This window comes from Scyliorhinus canicula, chromosome 4 (genome assembly GCF_902713615.1).
Source record: "Scyliorhinus canicula chromosome 4, sScyCan1.1, whole genome shotgun sequence".
Lineage (NCBI taxonomy): Eukaryota > Metazoa > Chordata > Chondrichthyes > Carcharhiniformes > Scyliorhinidae > Scyliorhinus > Scyliorhinus canicula.
The window spans coordinates 33,200,669-33,226,606 of record NC_052149.1 but is presented as its reverse complement, the minus strand read 5'-3'; the positions used below and the strand labels follow the sequence as shown (position 1 = coordinate 33,226,606).

The 25,938-nt window shown below is 45.1% G+C and overlaps 1 protein-coding gene across 24 annotated transcripts in view; it reads right to left on the bottom strand.

The window, feature by feature from the left end:
* The window catches only part of LOC119964463 (receptor-type tyrosine-protein phosphatase F-like), a 529,423-nt gene that overhangs the window by 320,117 nt on the left and 183,368 nt on the right, over nucleotides 1–25,938 (bottom strand). For all 24 annotated transcript variants that reach the window (XM_038793980.1, XM_038793995.1, XM_038793985.1 and 21 more), the window contains 2 exons: nucleotides 19,153–19,298; nucleotides 17,014–17,155 (listed from right to left, as the gene is read on the bottom strand). In XM_038793980.1, coding sequence (XP_038649908.1) covers nucleotides 17,014–17,155; nucleotides 19,153–19,298 — 288 coding nt within the window. The remainder of the gene's footprint in view (nucleotides 1–17,013; nucleotides 17,156–19,152; nucleotides 19,299–25,938) is intronic.

Below are 25,938 nucleotides of genomic sequence, written 5' to 3'. Positions count from 1 at the left end.
AAGTTATCAGCGTCCACAATGGAGGTTAGAGGTGGGATTGTTGGCAGAGGAGAGGGTGTGTGAGAGAGTGGGGAAATGCATGCAGGACTACCTGCAGGTCAACGATACAGGGGAAGTCTCAGCAGTGGTGCTCTGGGAGGCGCTGAAGGCGGTGGTGAGAGGGGAACTGATCTCAATCCGAGCCCATAGGGATAGAACGGATAGGGCAGAGATGGACAGACTGGTGCAAGAGATGACACGGACGAATAGGGAATATGCGGACTCCCCGATGGCAGAGCTACTTAGGGAACGATGGAGACTGCAGGCGGAGCTGGGAGCACTATCCACTGGGAAGGCCATAGAGCAACTCAGAAAGGCCAGGGGCGCGGTGTATGAGTATGGGGAGAAAGCCAGCAGAATGCTTGCACAGCAACTTAGGAAGAGGGAGGCGGCCAGGGAGATAGGGACGGTAGTGGACGGGGCAGGGAACCGGGTGGGAGACTATTTATGGGAGGTGCTGGGACGGTTTGGGTTTGGAGAGGGCTTTGTGGACTGGGTCAAACTACTATATCAGGCCCCGGAGGCTAATGTAAGGACAAACAGGACGACATGAAAATGAATGAAATGAAAATTGCTTATTGTCACGAATAGGCTTCAATGAAGTTGCTGTGAAAAGCCCTTAGTCGCCATATTCCGGCGCCTGCCGGGGAGGCTGGTACGGGTACATCTGAGTATTTTAGACTACACCGCGGAACAAGACAGGGATGCCCCCTCTCTCCACTGCTGTTTACGTTGGCCATAGAACCGCTGGCAATTGCTCTGAGAGCGGCAAGGGGATGGAAGGGAATGGTCAGTGGGGGGATAGAACACAAGGTCTCGCTCTACGCGGATGACCTGCTTTTGTATGTCAGATCCAGTGGCAGGGATGGACGGGATTATGGAAATCCTAGGGGAGTTTGGCCGGTTTTCGGGCTACAAGTTGAACATGGCAAAAAGCGAGATGTTTGTGGTGCGGGCGCGGGGGTCAGGAGAATAGGCTGAGGGAGCTACCATTTAGGCTGGTTGGGGAAAGTTTTAGGTATCTAGGTATACAAGTGGCACGCGACTGGGGTAAGATGCATAGGTTGAACTTGTCCAGGCTGGTGGAGCAAATGAGAAGCGGGTTTCGGAGGGGGATGCACTCCCGCTGTCACTAGCAGGGAGAGTACAGACAGTGAAGATCACGATCCTCCCGAGATTCCTGTTTATTTTTCAGTGTCTCCCTATTTTCATTCCGCGGTCCTTCTTTAAAAGAATCAATAAAATCATCCTGGGATTTGTTTGGGCGGGGAAGTCCCCACGGGTAAAGAGGGGGATGCTGGAACGGAACTGTAGCAAGGGGGGGGGTTGGCGTTGCCGAACCTCAGCAACTACTACTGGGCGGCTAACATAGCCATGATAAGGAAATGGATGGTGGGTACAGGGTCGGTTTGGGAGCGGGGCTGCTCGTGCAGGGGCACCAGCTTGGCAGCCCTGGTCACGGCTCCCCTGCCGCTCCCGCCGGCCAGATACCCCACCAGCCCTACAGTGGTGGCAGCTTTGCGGATTTGGGGCCAATGGAGGAAGCTTGAGGGGGAAGTGGGAGCATCGGTCTGGTCCCCAATATGTGACAACCACCGATTTATCCCGGGGAAGATGGATGGCGGGTTTTGAGCATGGCGGAGGTGGGAAGGATGGGCGACTTGTTCCTGGAAGGGAGCTTCGCGAACATGAGGGCGCTGGAGGAGAAGTTCGGGCTGGCGAGGGGGAATGACATTCGGTATTTGCAGGTGCGGGATTTCGTACGTAGACAGGCCCCATCCTTTCCACGCCTTCCACCAAGGGGGATCCAGGACAGGGTAATTTCCAGGGGTGAGGTAGGAGAGGGGAGAGTCTCAGATATTTATAAGGAGCTTATGGGAGCGGAGGACACAGGGACCGAGGAACTGAAACTTAAGTGGGGGAAGGAGCTTGGTGGGGAGTTGGAGGGAGGCGTATGGGCAGACGCTCTGAGGAGGGTAAATGCAACCGCAACATGTGCCAGGCTCAGCCTGATTCAGTTCAAGGTGGTTCACCGGGCCCACATGACGGTGGCCCGGATGAGCAAATTCTTTGGGCTAGAGGACAAGTGTGCTAGATGTGGGGGAGGACCAGCGAACCATGTTCACATGTTCTGGGCATGTCCAAAACTCAGGGGATACTGGCAGGGATTTGCGGACGTCATATCCCGGGTACTGAAAACAAGGGTGGCGATGAGTCCAGAGGTGGCGATTTTTGGGGTGTCGGAAGACCCGGGGGTACAGGAGGGGATAGAGGCCGACGTTGTGGCCTTTGCGACGAATACTGTTGGCCTGGAGGGACTCAAAGCTCCCAAGGACCGAAGTATGGCTGTCGGACATGGCAAGCTTTCTCGTCTTGGAAAAAAATCAAGTTCGCCTTACGAGGATCATTATCTGGGTTCACCCGCTATGTTTTTTGTAATTGGTATATGCACACATATTGTTACTGTTTACAATGCCGAAAATACCTCAATAAAATTGTCTGTTTAAAAAAGGTTTTCACTGGTCTCTAGAGTAGAGGATTCTTAAGATTAAAGACCCCGAGAATAGAAGTTCCTCCTCATCCCAGTCACCCCTTATTTTGAAACAGTCCTCAGAAGCGGAAACATTCTCTTCGAATAACTCTGATCAAGCCCCTCAGAACCTTATGTTTCACTTGGCTGCTTTCCACTAAAATCATCTTCTGCACAGTCTTCGGTCTCTCAATCCTCAGCTTTGCATCCTTTTCCCGTTTTTATTCTCATCCTATTCATGTATTTGTCAAGATGCCCTTTAAATGGCACTATCACACTGTTTCCACCACCTCCCCCGGCAGCAAGTTCCAGACACCCACTACCCTCTGTGTAAAAACCGTCCCTCGCGCATCTCCTCTAAACTTTGCTTCTTGCACCTTAAACCTATGTCCCCTAGTAATTGACCCCTCTAGCCTGGGAAAAAGCTTCTGACTATAAACTCTGTCCATGCCCCTCATAATTTTGTAGACTTCTACCAGGTCGCCACTCAACCTCCATTGTTGCAGTGAGCTCAAACCGAGTTTATCCAACCTCTCCTCATAGCTAATTGCCCTCCATACCAGGCAACATCCTGGTAAACCTCTTCTGTACCTCTCCAAAGCCTCCACATCCTTCTGGTAGTGTGCCGACCAGAACTGAACACTATATTCCAAGTGTGGCCTAACTAAGGTAGCTTCTGCCTGTAGCATTCCCAGTTACAGTGCAGCAGTGATTAATAAAGCAAGTGAAAAGGTGTGATAAATCTGAACATTGCTCATCAAACCATACCAGGTACTGATTGCCACCTTCGATATTCCTTTTCCTTTATTGACTTCTCAATCTCAATTTCTGGTGTTAGGCTCTCAGCTCATAATTACTAAAAGCCTCGGACTCTGCAGCTTTCTTGATTACATGACCTCCCACCCCGCTTCCTGGACAGATTCTGTTCCATTCTTCCAGTTTCTCTGCCTCAGTCAAATCTGTTCTGACAATACCACATTCCATGCCAATGTTTTCGATAAGCCTTCCACTTTCTTCATCCTGAGATGGGATTAGAATACTTAGGTGGTTATTTTTCACCGGAGCAGACGCAATGGAGCAAAAGGCCTATTCTGTGCTGTAGACCTCTATGACTTTCGATAATCCAACAAGTACCTTGACCTCTGTTAGGTCCAGAGAAGGCAAGGCACCTGGACTGACAGTCAGCAGCTCGTTGAAATTCTGACTTTCTCCATTATATTTTGTCTGATTTTATACTGTCATATATTGTGTTTAGCGGGAGGTGTTAACATTTGAGCACTGTAACAAATGTCTTATCCTGTTTTTTCACAATCTCAGGGACTTTCATTCGTGATAGCTGTACCACGTGCTAATTATCAGTTGTCTGTTTCTTTCTTATCCTTATGATGGTAATACTGGCTGTTTATCTCTTAATCATCACAGAACAGAGTGGCACCGTTGCCAGGAGGTGGGTGGACGATTTATGTCTTCATGGGTGGGTTCAAAATGTGGGAGGGGCATTTACTTCCCATTCCCTCATTGGCTTTTTTCTTCTCTCTGGTGAGGAGCAGGTTTCCTGATGGTAATGGTGGTATGGCCATAGGATTAGCCTCATGTGTCAGCCTTACAAGTCCTCACCTATGTTGAGGAATGTCCCCTTAGAACATAGAACAGTACAGCACAGAACAGGCCCTTCGGCCCTTAATGTTGTGCCGAGCCATGATCACCCTACTCAAACCCACGTATCCACCCTATACCCGTAACCCAACAACCCCCCCCCCCTTAACCTTTTTATTAGGACACTACGGGCAATTTAGCATGGCCAATCCACCTAACCCGCACATCTTTGGACTGTGGGAGGAAACCGGAGCACCCGGAGGAAACCCACGCACACAGGGGGGAGGACGGGCAGACTCCACACAGACAGTGACCCAGCCGGGAATCGAACCTGGGACCCTGGAGCTGTGAAGCATTTATGCTAACCACCATGCTACCCTGCTGCCCTGAACAGTCGTGGTAGAACTAACGTGGTCGTGATTCGTTTGTACTTCTGTTATGTTGGGGTTTGTCAGTCGTTGACTAAATCCTCTATTGGTACAGACAGGACTTTTTTCTGAGAGAAGAACGTTTGAGGGGCGTTCTGTTGCCTCTGGTGTAACTTGAGATGGGGGAGGTGTGTTATAGCGCACGTCTGAATTTGATATGAAAATTCTACATTTTTTCTGGTAACCTGGGCAAAGGCAGTACTAATTTTAAATTATGTTCTGAGAATGTGCGGGGAATTCATCATCCGATCAAACGGAAAATGATCCCGTCTTTCCTTAAGGAGAAAAAATTGGTCATAGCCTGAGACCCATTTGGATGACAAGGAGCACTTAGATGAGCAGCAGGGGAGTAGCAATTTTGGTCAAAAGGTTTCCTTCAAGGTAAAGAATGAGGAAAGGGGGGGTAGATATGTATCGGAGCACCCGGAGGAAACCCATGCAGACACGGGGAGAATGTGCAGAATCCACACAGACAGTGACCCAAGCCAGGAATCGAACCTGGGGCCTGGAGCTGTGAAGCAACTGTGCTACCATGCTGCCCATGGTTCCCTCTTCTGTGCGTAACTCTAGGGGTAATAGGTTAATGAAAACTGAGGACCTAATAGGGTATGATAGGATTTTTATGCTGAATTATATAAATTGGTCACTCTGGTGAGGTGATGTGTTGACATTTATGGAGCACTTCTTCTCTTCCCTCGAGCTCCCTTTGGCTCCAGAGGATCAATGTTCAGCTCTTAATGCTCCTATCTCTAAAAGTGAGGTGGCTGTGGACACATCAGCTGGTCAGATGGTTTTGGGTTAATAGAATTAATTCGTATGCACTATCATTCTTTGAGATGATCTGCTACCACCAACCCGCGGGGAAGCAAATATTTCCCTTACTTTGAAGGCAGGCAAGAACCGGGAAGACTGTGCTGCCTATATGCCAAACGTGCTTTTGAATGTTGATTTGAAATTCTTGTCTAAGGTGTTGGCACGTCAGTTAGAGCGGATTCTCCTGATGATCATCCAGGGGCAGCAGACTGGGTTCATAAAGGGTCAGCTTTCTAGCAATTTCAGGCGGTTACTGATGGGATCAAAGCTTTACAGAAGTGAGTGTTGGATAGGTTAGTGATCTCCTTGGTTGCAGAGAAAGCTTTTAACAGGGTGGAATGGCATTGGTTTGGGTAATGAGTATGTGAAGTGGATTCAGGCGTTGTTTCACAGTCCATTGGTAACAGTGCTCATGAATTACTATGTAAAGTTAAAGCGCATGGTATTGCGGGAAGCAAAGAGTTGGAATAAATGGGTCTTTTTCCGATTGGCAGGCAGTGACTAGTGGGGTACCACAGGGATCTGAGCTAGGATCCCAATTGTACACATTGTATATTAATAATTTGGACAAGGGACCTAAATATATTATCGGCATATTTGAGTTGGGTGAGAAGGAGAGCTGCGAGGACGCAGCATGGTAGCACAGCGTGGGCAGCACAGTAGTTAGCGCTGTTGCTTCACAGCAGCAGTATCCCAGGTTCGATTCCCAGCTTGGGTCACAGTTTGTGCGGAGTCTGCACGTTGTCCCTACGCCTGCGTGGGTTTACTCCGGGTGCTCCGGTTTCCTCCCACAAGTCCCGAAAGTCATGCTGTTAGGTGAATTGGACATTCTGAATTCTCCCTCAGTCTACCTGAACAGGCGCCGGAATGTGGCGACTAGGGGCTTTTCACGGTAACTTCATTGCAGTGCTAATGTAAGCCTACTTGTGACAATACAGATTATTATTTTAAAAATTAAAGGAGGATGCAGAGATGCTTCAGCATGATTTGAACAGGCTGAGTGGGCATTAGCATGGCAGATGCAGTATAATGTGGATAAATGTGAAGTTATCCGCTTTGGTGCAAAATAGGAGGCAGGTTATTATTTGAATGGGTGTAAATTGAGAGATGAGGATACTCAGGAAGACATTGGTATCCTCATGCATCAGTCGCTGAAAGAAAGCATACAGTTTGTGACAAGAAGCGATTATTATTATTATTAGGTACAGCAGGCAGTAAAGAAGGCAATTGGTGTGTTGGTCTTCATCGTGAGAGGATTTGAATATATGAATAGGGAAGCAACTGTATAGGGCATTGGTGAGGCCACACCTGGAGTAGTGTGTGCAGTTTTGGTGTCCTTATCTGAGGAAGGATGTTCTTGCTGCGGAGGGAGTGCAGCGAAGGTTTATCAGGCTGATTCCCGAGGTGGCATATGAAGAGGGATTAAGTCGGTTAGGATTATGTGCATTGGAATTTAGAAGCGAGATGGGATCTCATAGAAACTTATAAAATCTAACAGGATTAGACAGGGTAGATTCAGAAAGAATGCTGTGCGGGAAGCAGCACAAGATCATGCTTTGTGCCGACGATGAACTGCTGTTTGTGGCGAAACCAGATGTTACAGTTCCCTCTATCATTCACGTGGTAAATAGTTTTAGCACCTTCTCCGTTTCTAAGACTAATTTCACAAAGTCGGAAACTATGCTAGTTGGAGTGCGGAGGGGTAAACCACACCACCACCCTTGCTAATTTTATTTTTAGGTGGTTTCCATTGGGGTTCACTTACCAAACACACCCTTTTTCAAACAACTGTATGGGGACAATTTCCTCAGTTAATTGCTATCCATTAGTTGGGATTGCCTTGTTGGTCCTCCCTGCCAAAATCCTGGCTGGGTAGGATTTCTTTGATTAAGATGAATGTGCTGCCTAGATTGCTGTTTCCCTTGCAGATGTTGCCAATCTTGTTGTCTGCTGGAGCTCTTAAAGGAGATTAATGGAATGATTAGCTTGTTTATATGGAATAAAAAGAAGCATCATCTGAAGTTCACTGAGCTGGGGTTAGAAATGACCCTACCTCGAACCTTTTGGACACCAAGGGACAATTGATCATGGCCAATCCACCTAACCTGCACATCTTTGGATTGTGGGAGGAAACTGGAGCACCCAGAGGAAACCCACGCAATCAGGGGGAGAAAGTGAAACTCTAGACAGTCACCCAAGGCTAGAATTGAGACTGGGTCCCTGGGTGAAGCAGCAGTGCTAACGACTGTGTCACCTAGGTCAGGTTCTGCTAGGTGCAAAAATATGATGAATCACTTCCGGTGTCGGGAGTGGATGGGACAGTGAGGAGGAATCCCACACCAGTACATGGAGACGTGGACCTGAAGTAGTCGTATAATAAAAAATGTTTTATTTAAAAGTCGAGCAGAGAAGGCACGTGTAAAACCCACAGCACAGAAAAACATGGCAGAGGTGCAGGGTACTGGCTCAGTGGTCAACGGACCAGCTGGTGAAATTTATTCAGGAGGGTTTCGTCAAGCAAAAGGAGGAAGGTCTAGACCCGACCAAGGCATCGATCGGCCGGGTGGAGCAGGGGCTGAAAGCCAAAGGTCGGGCGATCCAGAAGATTGAGGAGAATGTGGTCGAGCACGAGGAACACACATTTCAAGAAGAATGTGAAGTTTGGCTGTTATATCCAGCTCGGTTATGGGTAACTTTTGAAGGTCAGGAACTCTACTTTAAGTTGCCGGTCAAGGCAATGGACTTTATTAAAAGTAAAGGACTGGCAGTGACTGAGGACACTTAACTCTGGGGACGGGTAATGCTGTATCGATTTTGTTAGAGTTATTCTCGCTTTTGAACTGTATGTGAAATGTTTTTTATATTGATTCCTGGGCTATTGCTCAGTTTTGTAAGTTAACCTGGTGCTGATGGGGGAAGGGTGGATGGATCTTTATCTCTTCTTTGTGCTTGGTTGGAACTATGTTTTTTGAATATGTATGAGGGAGCTACCAGGTGTGCGGGCTAGCTCACGGAAGCGCAGTGGGGGGTCAGCAGATGATAATTTTGCTAAAGGGGGTTGGAATTTTTATGCTGTTAATGGGGGGAGGGGTGATTGCTCTGCTGCAGGGGAGGGATTGTTGCTGGGAGACAAATGGGAGGTTGAGGATGGAGGCTGCCAAAGAGCGGGCCTGCAGGGTGCGAGCTGGAGGCTGGCCTAAGAAGGGTGATTGTTGATTCGCCAGAGGGGGGGGGGGGGGGGGGGGCAAGATGGCTCCCGGTCATGCTGATCACGTGGAATGTTAAGAGGGCTGAATGGGCCAGTTAAGAGGGCTCACATGTTCGTGCATTTGAGGGGATTGAAGGCGGGCGTCGCAATGCTACAGGAGATACACCTGAGGGTAATAGATCAGACCAGACTGAGGAAGGGGTGGGTCGGGCAGGTATTTCACTTGGGGTCGGACTCTAAGTCTAGGGGGGGTCGCGATCCTGATTAATAAACAAGTGTCATTTGAGGCGGGGAAGATAGTTGCGGATATGGGGGCAGGTATACCATGGTCAGCGGGAAGCTGGAAGTGACACCGGTGGTGCTCGTGAACGTCTACGCACCAAACTGGGATGATGCAGAGTTTATAAGACGGGTGTTAGGGAAGTTCCAGGACCTGCATTCACACAAGCTGATCATGGGCGGGGGGGGGGGGGTTTAATACGGTCATTGATCCAAGGTTGGACCGGTCGAGCTCAAAGACAGGGAGGGTGCCAGCAATGGCGAAGGAACTAAAGGGGTTCATGGAGCAGATGGGTGGGGTAGACCCATGGAGGTTTGACCGGCCAAGAGTAAAGGAGTTTTCTTTCTTTTTGCATGTACATAAAGTATGAAAATGAAATGAAAATCGCTTATTGTCACGAGTAGGCTTCAATGAAGTTACTGTGAGAAGCCCCTAGTCACCACATTCCGGCGCCTGTCCGGGAAGGCTGGTACGGGAATCGAACCGTGCTACTGGCCTGCTTTAAAAGCCAGCGATTTAACCGAGTGAGCTAAACCAGCCCCTTCCAGCTGGGAGTATATCCGGGAGTATACTCCCGGATTGATTTTTAAAATCCTGAACAGGGCTCTGCTGGCGGGGGTGCTTGATACAAAATATTCGGCAATTGCTGTGTCTGACCATGCCCCACATTGGGTGGATTTACAGGTATGCAAGGAGAGGGGCTAGCGGCCACAATGGAGATTGGACTTGGGACTGTTAGCGGACGAGAGGGTGTGCGTGCGCGTGAGGTTGTCCATCCAGAACTATCTGGAAATAAACAACTCGGGGAAGTCTCTGCAATGGTTTGAGAAGCACTGAAGGCAGTGGTTAGAGGGGAGGTAATATCGATACTGGCCCACAGGAGGAAGGTGGAGAGAGCAGAGATAGATAAGTTGGTTCGGGAAATACTCCAGGTAGACAGGGGATACGCGGAGGCCCCGGATACGGGGAAGGTGGTGGAGTAGCTGAGGAAGGAGATATACGAGTATGGAGAGAAGGCCAACAAAATACTTGCACACCAGCGAAGGAAAAGGGAGGTGGCCAGGGAGATAGGCAGAGTGAAGGACAGAGCTGGGAACATGGTCGGGGACCCAGCAGGGGTGAACGGGGTGTTTAAGGCGTTTTACAGCCGGCTATATGAGTCGGAACCCCGAGCTGGGGTGGAAGGGATGAGGCAGTTTCTGGGAGGGTGGAGGAAGGGTTGGTGGATGGGCTGGGAGTCCCGATCGGGATTGAAGAAATAGCAGAGGGGCTAGAGGCCATGCAGTTGGGTACGGCCCCGGGACCGGACGGCTACCCAGTGGAGGGGGGGGGGGGGGGGGGGGGGGACCCTTAACTACGCAGGGTCATACAGGCCAATCTCCCTATTGAATGTTGATGTCAAACTGCTGGCTAAAATCTTGGCCTCAAGGATAGAAGATTGTATCCTAGGTGATAGGGGAGGACCAGACGGGGTTTGTTAAGGGCAGACAGCTAACAACCAACGTTAGAAGGCTATTAAACGTGATCATGATGACCCCAGAGGAGAGGGAGGTGGAAGTCGTAGGTCGCGATGGACGCAGAAAAGGCCTTCGACCGGGTGGAATGGAACTATTTGTGGGAGGTGTTGGGGCGGTTTGGGTTTGGGCGGGGCTTTATTGATTGGGTCCGGTTGTTGTACCTGGCACCGGTGGCGAGTGTCCGAACAAATCGGTTGACATCGGACTATTGTAAATTGTACCGGGGGACTAGGCAGGGATGTCCCCCTCTCCCCACTGCTGTTCGCTTTGGCCACAGAGCCACTAGCGATGGCGCTAAGAGCTTCAAAGGACTGGAAGGGGTTGGTCCAAGAGAGGGTAGAACACAGGGTCTCACTATACGCGATGACTTGCTGCTGTATATTTCCGACCCGTTAGGGGGGATGGGAGAGATTATGAGAATTTTAGGGGAATTTGGCCGGTTTTTGGGGTATAAATTGAACATGGGGGAAAACGAGATGTTTGCGATCCAGGCAATGGGGCAGGAGAGGAGATTGGGAGAGCTGCTGTTCAGAGTGGTGGGAGGGAGCTTTCGTTATTTCGGAATCCAGGTGGCACAGGACTGGGGGCTGTTACATAAACTAAATTTGGCCCGGCTAGTAGAACAGATGAAGGAGGACTTTCGAAGGTGGGACATGCTCCCGCTGGCACTGGCAGGGAGAGTACAGACCGTGAAAATGACGGTCCTCCCGAGGTTTGTGTTTGTTTTTCACTGCCTCCCCATCTTTATCCCAAGGGTCTTTTTTAAATGTGTAAACAAGGTAATTTGAGGTTGTGTGGGTGGGTAAAACCCCGCGAGTGAAGAAAGTGTTGTTGGAGCGTGGCCGAGGTGAGGGTGGGTTGGCGCTGCCGAACTTTAGCAACTATTACTGGGCGGCAAATATAGCCATGATTAGGAAGTGGGTAGTGGGGGGGTGGGGCAGGGGTCGGTATGGGAGCGAGTACAGGCGGCATCATTCAAGAACACAAGTTTGTGGGCATTGGTAACAGCAACTCTGCCGTTCTCGTCGGCCCGGTACTCCACAAGCCCGGTGGTAGTGGCGGCCCTGAGAGTCTGGGGGCAGTGGAAGAAGCATATGAGAGTGGAGGAAGCATCGATCTGGGCTCCAATCGGCAATAACCATCAATTTGTACCGGGTAGGGTGGATGGAGGGGTTTCGGAGATGGCAGAGAGCAGGGATTGAGAGGATGGGGATCCGTTTATAGATGGGAGCTTCCCCTGTTTGAAGGATTTAGAGGAGAAATTAGAACTGCCAACAGGAAATGCATTCAGCTATCGGCAGGTATGGGATTTTTTGCGATGGCAGGTTTTTGACCTTTCTGCTCCTACCGTCACGGGGGATACAGGACAGGGTAGTTTCCAGAACTGGGTGGGAGAGGGGACGGTTTCGGATATTTATAAAGAACTCATGGAGTCGGAGGAAACACAGGCAGAGGAGCTAAAGCGCAAATGGGAAGATGAGCTGGGGTGGGGGGCCGGGGATAGAGGCAGGTCTTTGGGCGGATGAGATAATATTGGTGAGGAAACAGAGTAGTATATGGTTACGCCAATAACAATTCTGCATGCGAGACAGGATGAAAGAAACTCAGTTTGAGGTACTGCACTGCTTGCATATCAGAGTTTGAGATACAGGTTTGATCCTGCTATGTCCCCAATGTTCCTCAAGTGCCTGGCAGTCAAGGATGATTATATGCACTGCATTTGGAACTGTGTCCAATCGTATTCTACTGGTGTAGTAAGGTTTAATCCTATTCGACTGGTGGAGACAAGGAGCTTGAGGATATTTCACAAGGCCTTGCATTTGATCCTTTGTTCCTAATTCTGGGTCTTCCAGATAGGAGAATCATTGACATTAATGGAAAAAGGCTGTATAGCATCCTAATTTTTGCAGCTTGTAAAAATATCCTCTGCTCCTGGATCAGTGACAAATATCCTTCAATTCAAAACTGGCATAAAATAGTCATGGAATGTATCCCTATGGAATTCCTGACATCTGTGATTTGTAAAGTCTGATACATTCCATAAAGTGTGGGACCTCTATCTCAAATTTATAGGCTCAGCGTTGTCCGACCTGCTCCTGCAAGGTTTCCCATGAGCCGTATTACAAGTCGCAATCTCGCTATACATTAAGGTGTGCAGTATGAAATATTATCCTATCTGTTTATATGGTCGTATCCTCTTTCTCCCCCATTTTCTCATTGATCCGGTGTTAAAATTGAAGGCATTAATTCTTAAGGACAGTTGTTCTGAATTTATCCCATCTTGCTTGTACTTACATTTGCTGAAATATTTGTTGTATACTGTACCAGTTGTGCTGTTTGCAAAAAATAAAACTAATAAAAATATATATTAAATGACGAAAACACAAGTATTTGAAGAGAACTTTTTAATTCTAATAAATGTATAGATACAAGAAATAGAAAATACTTTAATTTGATTTTGTATGTTTGTACTTATTGCTCAAAAACTGACACTTTTGTGGTTTAACTCTTCAACATAATAAGAATGTTTCTGAGGGGTTCAGTCAGTAATTCTTGAGAGGTCAAAAGGGTTCTATGGCTGGAAAAGTTTTGAAAACTCTCACTTAGACCTTGATGAACAGGGCACAATTTTAAAGTTAGTGAATTATATGAAACTTGGAAATATTGTGAACTGTGTGTAGGATAGTGCAGAAATTCACAAGGGCATAGATAAGTTGATGGATTGGGTGGACAGGTGGCAGATGAAGTTCAATGCAGAGAAATGTGAAGGGATTCATTTTGGTGGGAAGAATATGAAATACAAAATAAAGGGTCCAATTCCAAAGGGAATGCATGAGCAGAGGGACCTGGGTGTATATGTGCACAAACGTTTCCACAACAGTGAATGATTATAGTCTGGAATGCACTGCCTGAGAGCATGTTGGAGTCAGATTCAATCAAAGCATTCAAAATTGACTTATCCAAAATGGAAGCACATGCAGGGTTTGGGAGAGAAGGTGCAGAATGGCACTAAGGGAATTGTTTATTCAAAGAGTCAGCATAGCAACGATGGACAGAATGGTCTCCTTCTGTGCTGTAACAATTTGGATTTATTGTCACATGTACTGAGGTACAGTGAAAAGTATTGTTCTGTGTAGAGTCCAGGCAGATCGTTCCATACATGAAAATCATATCATACGATAAAAATAAAACGTAAATACATAAGACATCGGGGATTGTGTGACTTCCAATAAATCCACGAGTTTCCAGTCACTTGCCATCTTAACTCTTCACTCCATGCCTTCCATCTTAGACCCTCTACATGGCGCCAATGAGTTTCGATGAAAGTTTGTGGTTCAGCACCTTTTCTTTCAATTATGCCTTTCAACCTTTCAGACTGAAAACGGATTTCAATAACTTGTGATCATAGCCAATGTTTTCTCACATGTTGTTAATGACTCTACTGGCATCATTTATAGCTTCTCAACACTCATCCTTTGTTTCTACACTTGGTCCGTTACCATGCACACCTTTCTCTTATACCATCGTCCCCTTTGACAGTCACTTCTGCTTCCACCCTATCGCAGACCTTCTTTTTTGTTATTCACACCTGCCTCCTCATTGCTGCTAACATTCTCCATCTCAACCTGCCTCGTGGCTGCTAACATTCTACATCTCGGCATTACTAACATCTTCCAGGTGTGACCAAAAGTCATGAAGGATTAACTGTTTCTCTGTTCACCTGACCTACTGAATGTTTCCAGCATTTTCTGTTTTTATTTCAAATTGCCAGCATCCACGGTATTTTATTTTTGTTTTCCCTGAGTACCGTTTCAGTTCTAGTCACAGACGTGAGAGCATTTCAAGTAGAGAAAAAAAAATAAAGACATAAAATGCTAGAAATATTCAACAGCATCTCTGGAGAGAGAAACAAAAGTTAACATTTTGGGCTATGACCTACCAATAGTTTTGATGCAAAAGCTAAAAAGAAACATCATAGTAATCCACAAGCAATAACTACATAGCATGTTGAACACAGTAAAGTATACCAAGATGCTCACAGGAGTATTAGTAACCAAAACGTGGCACTGAGTATAAGAAAATACGAGGACAAATGACAGAGGGAGGGACTTCCACAGCTCAAGGATTACAGCTGAAGGTATGGTCACCAATGGTGAAACACTTGTAAATCAGGGATGTGCAAGAGGTCAGAATTGGAGGAGCTCAGTGATCTCACGTAGGGCTGGAGGGGGCTACAAAGCTAAGAAAGGGCTATAGAAAAAAATTTAAACAAGGGTGAGAATTTTAAAATTCAGGTGTAGTCTGATTGCAGCCAATGTCGTCCTGCAAGCATCGGGATAATAACTTTGCGAGAATTAGGATACTGGCAGCAGAATTCGGGATGACCTCATCGTTATGGAAGATGGGAGGCAGACTAGGAGGACATTGGAATGGTAGAGTTTAGAGTTAACAATGGCGTGCATGAGAATTTCAGTAGCAGATTAATTGAGGCAAGCCAGAGTGCGATGATGTTATGGAGTTTGAAGTAGGTGGTCTTGGTGATGGAGCGGATATGTGGTCATAAGATCACCTTGGAGTCAAATAAGATCACCTAGGTTACAAACAATCTGGTTCAGTCTCAGTCAGTTGCCAAGGAGAGGGATGAAGTCAGCGGCGAAGGAGTTAAAAGGAAACAAGAACAATGGACAAGATTAAGAGACTGGGCAAACCACAAGTAGTCTTGAGTTACTAAAGTAGAAAAGGGTTAAAGTATCACGCATAGGTGCCCCAATAGTAATTGGATATATTAACCACATGTGCATACCCAATTAAGTAATTTAGTTTATGTATGAAAACACACACAGAAAGAAAGATGAAAGAATATGCAACTTGGTGATTGGTAAATGCAAATGAACTATTATCTGTACAACAGTTTCTGAATATTGCATTGTAGTTGTTTGGAGAGCTTGTGTTCCATCTTGTTTCGAGACAAGTCCCCAGCATATGCTTGAACAAACCAGTGAACAAAGAAGCCAGAGTCTTGTCTGGTCTCTGCTGAATTTGAGTGGACTGGATTCCCCCCTTTTACTGGTGTGGTATAATTCCTTGAAAAATATATTCAATATTCATCTCTGGATGACATTGGATAGAAAATCTCTCACTGTGAAACCATGTTCAGTAAAAGGGACAACCACATATATACATAAATGTAATAGGTCTTCATCTTGATTTGCATGCTATCGTCATTCATTTTCCTATAGATGACATGTGTTTGCAACTCTTGGTATGAGCTCACACATTCAAATCAATGAACCAATCACTAGAACACAGGAACATGGCACTTGGTAGATGGAGTAGACCATTTGGCCCATCGAGCATGCTCCACCATTTGAGAAGATCATGGCTGATCTGATTATGGTCTCAACTCCACTTTCATGCCTGCCCTCCCCTTGACATTCAAAATCTATCCAACTCAGCCTTGAATAAATTCAGTGACCCAGCCTCCACTACTTTCTGAGGAAGAGAATTCCACAGACTGATGATCCTCACAGGAAAAGAATTCTCCATCTTAAAACGGAGATGGGAGATCTCTTATTTTTAAACTGTGCCACCTAGTTCTGGTCTCCCCAACAAGAGGAAGCATCCTCCTGGTATCCACACAGTCAAGTCACCTCAGGATCTTATATATTTCACTTAGATCACTTTTCATCTTCTTTCCTCCAATAGGGGCAGGCCCATACACGTCTAGGTCAAAATCCTGGAACTCCTTCCCTAACAGCATTGTGAAAGTACCTACACTACATGGATTGCTGTGCTTCAAGAAAGCAGCTCACCACCACCTTCTCAAGGGTAATCGGGATGAGCAACAAATCAAGGATGGGCCTAGCCTGCGATGCCGACATCCTATGAATGAATAAAAATTATAAACCCTTCATCCTAGGAATGAGTCATGTGAACCATCTCAACTTGGCTAGAAAAGGCATTTCTGAGGCAAACTGAATAACAGAGTCAATCTCTACTCTAGTCAATCAATAAGGCCAAAGTGATACGGAGTCATCAGTGTGGCATTAACGGGTCAAAAGCAAATTACTGCAGATGCTGGAATCTGAAACCAAAAGAGAAAATGCTGGAAAATCTCAGCAGGCCCGGCAGCATCTGTAGGGAGAGAAAAGAGCTAACATTTTAAATCCAGATGACCCTTTGTCAAAGCAAAAAGACATGGAAAGTGGGAGATATGTCTTTTAGCTTTGTCAAAGGGTCAGCTGGACTCGAAACATTAGCTCTTTTCTCGCCCTACAGATGCTGCCAGACCTGCTGATGTTTTCCAGCACTCTCTCTTTTGGACATGAACAGGCTGATAGTTTGCAACATGTCTTATTTTTCTATCTCTGCAATTACCTCCGATTGCTTTCAAGGCCTTATTTTCTGTCTTTTAACAAGCTTGCTTCTTTTCAGTTCCGTATAACTCTGTATTTTTATACCAAGTTAAATCTTTTCTGTTCAACTGACCACTCATAATGAAATGTGCATCTCTGTCATATTAACACTACATCTACTGGTAACAATATGAAATTTAATGTTGCAGAATTAAATACAATAACACAAGTAACAAACATTCTTACCTGCTAGTACTGTTAGTTTGGCACTTGTTGTTATGTCTCCAATACTATTTGTTGCTGTGCATTCATAAATTGCTTCATCTCGTGGTGCCCTTAGCGGTTGGATTCGAAGCACTGATCCAGTACCATCATCAAATTCTATAACCTGGAAATCAATTAAAGAACACCTAATTAAATGAAGAACTGATGTAAAGGATCAAAGACCTCTCTATGGAGAGCCATATAAATGGCTTTCCTTCAATATTAGTAGATTCACAACTTTAGCCAAGCACCAACAAGGCTGATTTTGTACAAAGAAAATGCCCAGCAAATAGCCCCCTCACTTGTTCCGAAATATTGCTCGTTAGACTACATGTGTAATCAATAAATGCTGGCTTAGACTGTTTCTGGATCAATGGCACTTTAATGAACTAGTGGGTAAAGGCATTGCCGAATGTAATATATGAAATTGAAAATCTCCAGTGATTTTCTCAGCCACTGTTTCAGTCATCCTTTATTTGCTAGCCAGTGATATCTTGTAAAATGCTTGTTTGTGGACATTAGAAATCCAGGTTCAAGCTAAGCTGTGATAAATTCAACAACTGAACAGGAGATAACTGTAAAAATTAACAGCTGAATTGTTTAAAAGGCAAATAATTAACAAATAGATTACAGCAATTGTAATTAATGGATTTGGGAATCTAACTAATCACTGACAAACTGTGCTGAATTTGCAAGAGGGCCATTAATATGGGGAATATGAAAGTGTCTATAGGTGTTGTCTATACAGACGTGCAGCATTTGATAAGATTCTGCAGAAGAAACAAAAATGAAAGTGCACATAATTAGAGGAAACCTTGTAACATGGTAATTAGTGGGTGGGTAAGAGACACAGTCGGAAAAATGGAGATTTGTTTTGAATGGTGGGATAGGACAACCCATATTCCTCAGGAATTCGTACTGGGGCTCCAGCTTTGTACCTTTGACTTGGATGAAGAAATATCCAAGTTTGCAAATTACATCAAGTAGCACAGAAATGTGTGTGGATAGGAGCAGCAGGTCCACTACAAGTGGACAAAACTTTAGCAGGTGGAGCTCAATGTGGAGAAGTGTGAAGTCATCCACTTTGGATCAGAGAAAAATACAAATCTGAATACTTCATTAATGGTGAAAGACTCGGGGATAGGGCTGTGGGGCAACAAAGGGATTTAGGTACCCATGTACACAAATAACTAAAAGGTAGTGTACAGCTACAAAAACTAAACATTGGTTTTTATCTCAAGAGATATGGAATGCTAAAGTGAGGAAGTTGTGCTTCAAGAATAGAGAGCATCTTGAGTACTATGTTCAGTTTTGGACGCTGCACTCTCAATAGCTTATTGTCTTGGTGGGGAAACGGCACAGAACCACCATAATATTTTATGAGGCCCGATTTCATGAACTTGATTTGCATCCCCTGATTATACCACCCCTCAACTTCAAAGCGTATTAAATGATGGAAGAGATTTATTAGGGTAGGGACAGAGAAACAAGTTTCTCTAGTGGAGCAAACCAGAACTGGGCAGCACAATCTTGGTTATTTTACTAACATTTTACTGAGCATTTTACCTACCACACCTACCTCCTATTCCTCCTGCAGCACAAGTAACAATTTTACTTAGAGGACTGTTTGTGCCTTTGCCCCGCAAAGATCCTTATGGGGCAATGGAACAAGGAAGGGTAAACCTGACAACAGGCTGGAATTTTTCACACAACCCCAGTTAATGCTACAAGGCAATATCTCAACAGTAGGATGGTCCTGGTTGGGAAAGAATCAGAAATCAACCCCAGTAAGCTGCATAGTTCTAGTTGGTTAAATCCCAGTTGTATCTCTACAAATTGAAGAGTCCCCAAGCCTCAAGTTCTGCAAAGCTGCGCTACGTGACTTGAATTAGTGAGGAGTGCATTCCAAATCAGGTAAAATAAATACTTCAGGTGGGTTTTCATCCCTTAGTAACTTGGAAATTGCTAAATATAGTAATATTCATCACTCGCCCAACAAAAAAAAGACAATTATTGCCACAGTTGCACCACTACACAGTCAGTATACATAACTCTCCCAAGTGCTTCAGTCCGTTTTCTTCCAACATTACTTTTTGAAGTGTTTAAAGAACAGAGTTTTACCTCAAAGCGCTGAGAGCTGACTTTCTTCCCCTTTTTCATCCAGGTGATACGAGGTTTAGGTTCTGCTACTGCTTGGCACACAAATGAAGCCACACCTCCAGAAATTCCAATCTGATCCACTGGGATTCGGGTAAAACTTGGCACAGCTGCAAATTATCACAGTACTACTGATTAGTACAACTGCCTAGGTTTTACCTCAAAACACTTGCAAAACCAAACACAACTGGTTCATGCAGAATCAGAACATTGCAGGTAGAATGAACCTCATTAATCAAATACTAAGAGGATAAAGGGCACATAAATTCAGTGTGTAAAGAGGTCCTGGGAGATACATATGGACCAATTTGTTTTAGGGATCAGCTATCAAAGATACAATTGAAATATATCCAGTTAAACACAGTCACATGCACCTCAAGGACTGCTGCGGTTCAAGAAGACAACTCACCACCACCTTCTGAAGGCCAACTTGGAATGAGCAATAAATGCTGGCCTAACCAGCGATGCCCACATCCCGTAAATTATTATTTTTTTTAAATCAGTGACTTTTATGAACATTGGTCCTAAATTTTAAAAATTCAACTAATTTAGGTTTATAAATAAGTTACAGTCAAACTCAGTGAAAACACAAAGCTTTGGCAATTTTTAAAATCACAACATACGTGGCACCAAAACATTTAGCAATCACACAACACTTTGAACTTCAACTTTCTTAAACCTGCTTCCAATTCCATTGATTGACGAGGGGCAGAATCTTGTGCCATCCAATGGCAAGCTTGGTGGTATTGGGCAGGAAAGTGGTTGGTGGGGATCTCACCACCTTCCTCCATTAAGTCCATGCATGGCAGGAAGGCTAATGGACAGCCTTCAAAGAACATCAATTGAGGCCAATTAATGTCCACTTAAAGGCCTCATCCCACCACTGCTGTTATTGACCCAGCAGTGGGCAGGGAACTTGTCACAGGGAGGATGAGAATCAAACCCTGCCATGTGACACACATATCTTCCACTGTAACTCCCCTCCCTTCATTAGTTGAATCGTGCACAATATGCTAGTCAGAGCAGCAATAGCAGTATTAATCAGGTGAATAAATGGGTGAAGAGATGGTGCGAGAGGAAGGGTTTCAGGTTCTTGGGACATTGGGACCAGTACAAACTGGACAGAAGGCTGCACGAGGGGGCATAGATTTAAATTGAGGGGACATAGATATAGGACAGATGTCAAGAGGTAGGTTCTTTACTCAGATAGTACGGGCGTGGAATAACCTGCCTGCTACAGTAGTGGACTCGCCAACATTAAGGGCATTTAAATGGTCATTGGATAAACATATGGATGATAAGGGAATATTGTAAATGGGCTTTAGAGTGGTTTCACAGGTTGGCGCAACATCAAGGGCCGAAGGGCCTGTACTGCGCTGTAATGTTCTATGTTCTATGGGCAGGACTGGGACTAATGTCCTCGGGGCAGTATTTGCCTGAGTGGTTGAGGAGGGTTTAAACAAAAACTGGTAGGGGGTTGGGAACCCAAGCAAGGGGCAGAGGAAGGGGAAAAAGGATAAGAACAGAAGACAGAAAGAAAAGGGAATAACCGATAGGCAGAAATCAAGGGCAGAATTAAACAGGGCCTCGGTGAATAATGGAAATGGGACAAGTATTGTTTTTTTTTAAACAAATCTCAAGGCTTTGTGCCTTAATGCTCAGAGCATTCACAATAAAGTGGATGAATTAATAGTGCAAATAGATGTAAACAGGCATGATATAGTTGGAATTACTGGCTGCAGGGATGGGGATTGAACAGCCGGGGTATTCAGTATCTAGGAAGCACAGACAAAAAGGTAAAAGTGGCGGGGTTGCATTGCTGGTAAAAGAAGAAATTAATGCAGCAATGAGGAAGGATACTGGCTCTGACGATGAGGAATCTGTATGGGTAGAGCTGAGAAATACCAAGAGGGATGAACGACCATAATATGATGGAAATCATCAAGATGGAGAGTGACATGGTTAATTCTGAGACTAAGGTCCTGAATTTAAATAAAGGAAACTACAATGGTATGAGGGAGGAATTAGCTATGATGGATTCAAAGCAGAGGCAATGACAAACACTCATTACATTCAAAGAGTGTATGGGTGAACTGCAACAATTGTTCATTCCCGTTTGGTACAAAAATAAAATGGGAACGGTGGTCAAACTATGGCATACAAGGGAAATTAGAGATAATATCAGATCCAAGGAAGAAGCATACAAATTGGCAAGAAAAATCAGCAGACCTGAAGTTTGGGAGCAGTTTAGAATTCAGCAAGAAGGACTAAGGGATGATGAAGAACGGGAAAATAGAGTCCGAGTGTAAGCTTGCAGGGAACATAAAACTGACTGTGAAAGCTTCCATAAGAATGTGAAGAGAAAAAGATTGAAGACAAATGTTGGTTCCTTACAGTCAGAAATATCTGTTGAACCTCCAATGCCCCCACATCTAAAAGGACAATAAATGTAAAAATAACAAGCCCGAAAGCTTTGTATCTCAATGCGAGCAGCATTTCTAATAAGGTTGATGAAATTAACTGCGCTGACAATCATTGACGGATATGATGCAATTGGGATCACAGAGACCTGACTCCAAGGTGACCAAGGATAGGAACTCAGCATCCAGGGGTATTCAATATTCAGAAAAGATAGAAGGAAAGGAAAGGGTGATGGGGTAGCATTGCTGGTTAAAGAGGAGATTAACACAATAGTAAGGAAGGACATTAGCCTGGACGATGTGGAATCTGTATGGGTGGAGCTGAGGAACACCAAAAGGCAAAACACGGTTAGTGGAAGTTGGGTAAAGACCACCAAACAGTAGTTGGGGATGGCATCAACAGAAAATTAGAGATGCATGCAGTTAGGGTACAGCAGTTATTATGGGTGACTTCAATTTGCATATTGATTGGAATAATCAAACTGCAATGGAGGAGTTGTTCCTGGAATGTACAAGGGAGGTTTTCTCAACCGATATGTCGAGGAACCAATTAGAGAGCAGTCCATCCTAGACTGGGTATTGTGCGATGAGAGAGGATTAATTAGCAACGGTGTGGTGTGAGATCCTTTAGGGAAGAGTGACCATAATATGGTAGAATTCTTCATTAAAATGGAGTGTGGCACAGTTAAGTCTAAGACTAGGGTCCTGAACTTAAAGAAAGCTAACTTTGATAGTATGAGACATGCATTGACTAAGATAAGCCGACAAAAGATACTCAAGGGGTTGATGGTGGATAGGGAATGGCAGGCATTTAGGGAATGGCAGACATTTAAAGAACACACGGATTAACTCAACATTTGTTGGCGCAAGAGTAAGACATGGAAGATGGCTCAACCATGGCTAAAAAGGGAAATCAGGGATAGTGGTAAAGCCAAAGAGGAGGCATATAAATTGAAAAAACAGCAAGCCTAAGGACTGGGAGGAAGTTAAAATTCAAAGGAGGACAATGGGTTTAATTCGGAAGGGGAAAATAGAATACAAGTGTAAGCTTGCAGAAAGCATAAAAACTGACTGCAATAGTTTCTATAGATATTTGAAGAGAAAAAGACTGGTGAAGACAAATGTAGGTCCCTTATAGTTAGAAATCAGGTGAATTCACATGGCCAACAAAGAGATGGTAGACCAGTTGAACAAATATTTTGGATGTCTTCACTAAGGAGGACACAAATAACCTTCTGGAAATACTGGGGGACAGAGGGTCTAGCATGAAGGAGGAACTGAAGGAAATAGTCAGGAAATAGTATTGGGGAAATTCATGGGATTAAAATCCGAAAAGTCCCCAGGGCCTGATGCTCTGCATCCCAGAGTACTTAAGGAAATGGCCATAGAAATAATGGATACATTTGTGATCATTTTCCAGCATTCTATAGACTCTGGAAGAGTTCCAATGGATTGGAATGTAACCCCACTTTTTAAAAAAGGAGAGAGAGACCAAGAACACAGGGAATTATAGACCAGTTAGCCTGACATTGGCAGTGTAGAAAATGCTGGAGTCAATTATTAAGGATGAAATAACTGAGCATTGGGAAAGCAGGGACAGGATCGGTCGAAGTCAGCATCGATTTACTAAAGGGAAATCATGCTTGACAAATCTTCTGGAATTTTTATTGAGGATGTGACCAGTAGAGTGGACAAGGGTGAACCAGTGGATATTGTGTATCTGGACTTTCAAAAGGCTTTTGACAAGGTCCCACAAAAGTGATTAGTAAGCAAAATTAAAGCTCATGGTATTGGGAGTAATGTATTGACATGGACAGAGAACTGGTTGGCAGACAGGAAGCAGAGATACACAATAATGATTTGGACGAAGGAATTGCATGCAACATCCCCAAATATGCAGACGGCACGAAGCTGAGTGGCAATGTGGAGGAAGATGCAAAGAGGCTGCAGGGTGACTTGGACAGACTGACTGAGTGAGCAAATACAATATAATGTGGGTAAATGTGAGGTTATCCACTTTGCATGATGGCAAAAATAGGAAGGCAGATTATCTGAATGGTTTAGGAAAAGAGGCAGTGCAACAAGATCTGGGTGTCATGGTGGAACAGTCGCTGAAGGTTGGCATGGAGGTACAGCAGGCGATGAGGAAAGCTAATGGCATGTTGGCCTTCCTAGCGACAGGATTTCAGTAGAAGAGTAGGGATGTCTTGCTGCAGTAATACAAAGCCTTGATGAGACCACACCTGGAGTATTGTGCACAGTTTTGGTCTCTAAGTTTGAGGAACAACATTCTTGTTATTGAGGGTGTCCAGCGAAGGTTCACTAGACTAATTCCCAGGACGGCAGGACTGACATAAGAAGAAAGACTGGGCTGTACTCACTGGAGTTTGGAAAGGGAGGGGATCTCATAGAAACAGATAAAATACAGATGGGACTGGACAGGCTAAATGCGGGAAGAATATTCCCGATGTTGGGGACGTGCAGAACTAGGGGTCACAGTCTAGGCATAAGGTGTAAGCCATTCAGGACCGAGATGAGGAAGAACTTCCTCTCTCAGAGTTGCGAACTTGTGGAATTCTCTACCACAGAAAGCTGTCGGGGTTAGTTCGTTGGATATATTTAAGAGGAAGCTTGGCGTGGCCCTTGCGGCTAAAGGGATCAAGGGGTATGGAGAGAAAGTGGGAGTGGGATACTGAATTTGCATGATCAGCCATGATTATATTGAATGGTGGTGCAAGCTCGAAGGGCCAAATTTCCTACTCCTGCACCTATTTTTTATGTTTCTATCCTTCCTCAAATAATGAGATTAAAACCGGACACAATACTCCAGATGTGGTCTCACCAACACCTTATACAATTGCAATAACACTTCTCGGCATTGATGGTCATTTTCTAAGATTCTGTAGGATCGAACATTTCCTATGCTAAATCGCAGGCTTTTAAAGCAGACCAGGGCAGGTCAGCACACGATTCAATTCCCGTACCAGCCTCCCCGAACAGGTGCCGGAATGTGGTGACTAGGGGTTTTTCACAGTAACTTAATTGAAGCCTACAATAAGCGATTTTCATTTCAAATTGAAGTGCTGAAATGTTGGCTTTGTTACTGCCTCAAACAATATCATACTTTTGAGATGGATAGAAAACTGCTTGGCAGACAGGAAACAAAAGGAATAAACGGGTCGTTTTCCAAGTGGCAGGCAGAGACAAGTGGGCCACCGACAGAATCAGTGCTAGGAGCCCAGTTATTCACAATGTACAGCAACGATCGAGATGAGGGAACTAAATGTAATGGCCGGAATTCTCCAGCCGTTGTGATTCTCATTTTTAGCTGGTAGCACACCCCCGCCCGCAGGATTCCCGGCAGCGTGGGGTGGCTTCAATGGGAAATCCCATTGACAAGCGGCAGGAGTAGACATTCTCACCAGCAAATGGTGCACCACTGATAACCATGCAGCTGGGGACCGGAGAATCCAGCCTTATACCTCCAAATTTGCAGATGACACAAAGCTGGGTGGGAGGGTGAGTTCTGAGGAGCATGCAGAGTTGCTGTGGTTTTTGGACAAGCTGAGTGGGTAAATGCATGGCAAATGCAGTATAATGTGGATAAACGCAAGGTTATCCACTTTGATAGCAAAAACAGGAAGGCAGATTATCGGAATGGCTAGATTGAGAAATGGGAATGTGCAACAAGGCCTGGGTGTCCTTGGATGCCTGTCTCTGAAAGTAAACGTGCAGGAGCAATTGACAGTGAAGGCTGCAATGATATGTTGGTCTTCAGAGAGAAGGGATTTGCATACAGGAGTAGAGATATCCTGCTGCAATTATATAGTACCTTGATCAGACCACACCTGGAATAGTGTGTGCAGTTTTGGGTCTCCTTATCTGAGAAAGGATGCTCTTGCTATGGAGGAAGTGCAGCAAAGGTTTACCAGACTGATTCCTGGGATGGCGGGACAAGGAGAGGAGTTGGTAAGGATTATATTTGCTGGTGCTTAGAAGAATGAAGGGGGAAATCGCATCAAAAAGAACACGGGTTTCAATGCCACTCCAGCCCACAGCTGAGACTCCTGTCAGCTCCACAAGCTTCCGTCCAGAGCATAACATTAACGTTATGAATGAAGACATAGCTAGATTACTGCATCAGAAACATTTGATGAATTCCCCATGATAAATTTATTCTCCATGGTGTCAAAATCAATCTCCAGTTGAATAGTTTAAGATTTGCATAACCAAATGGTGAGAAAAGGAAAATAAATCTACTGATTAACTATAATACTGCAAATCTAATCTTCAATCCACAATTAAGTCATTACATAGCAGTCTCCATTAC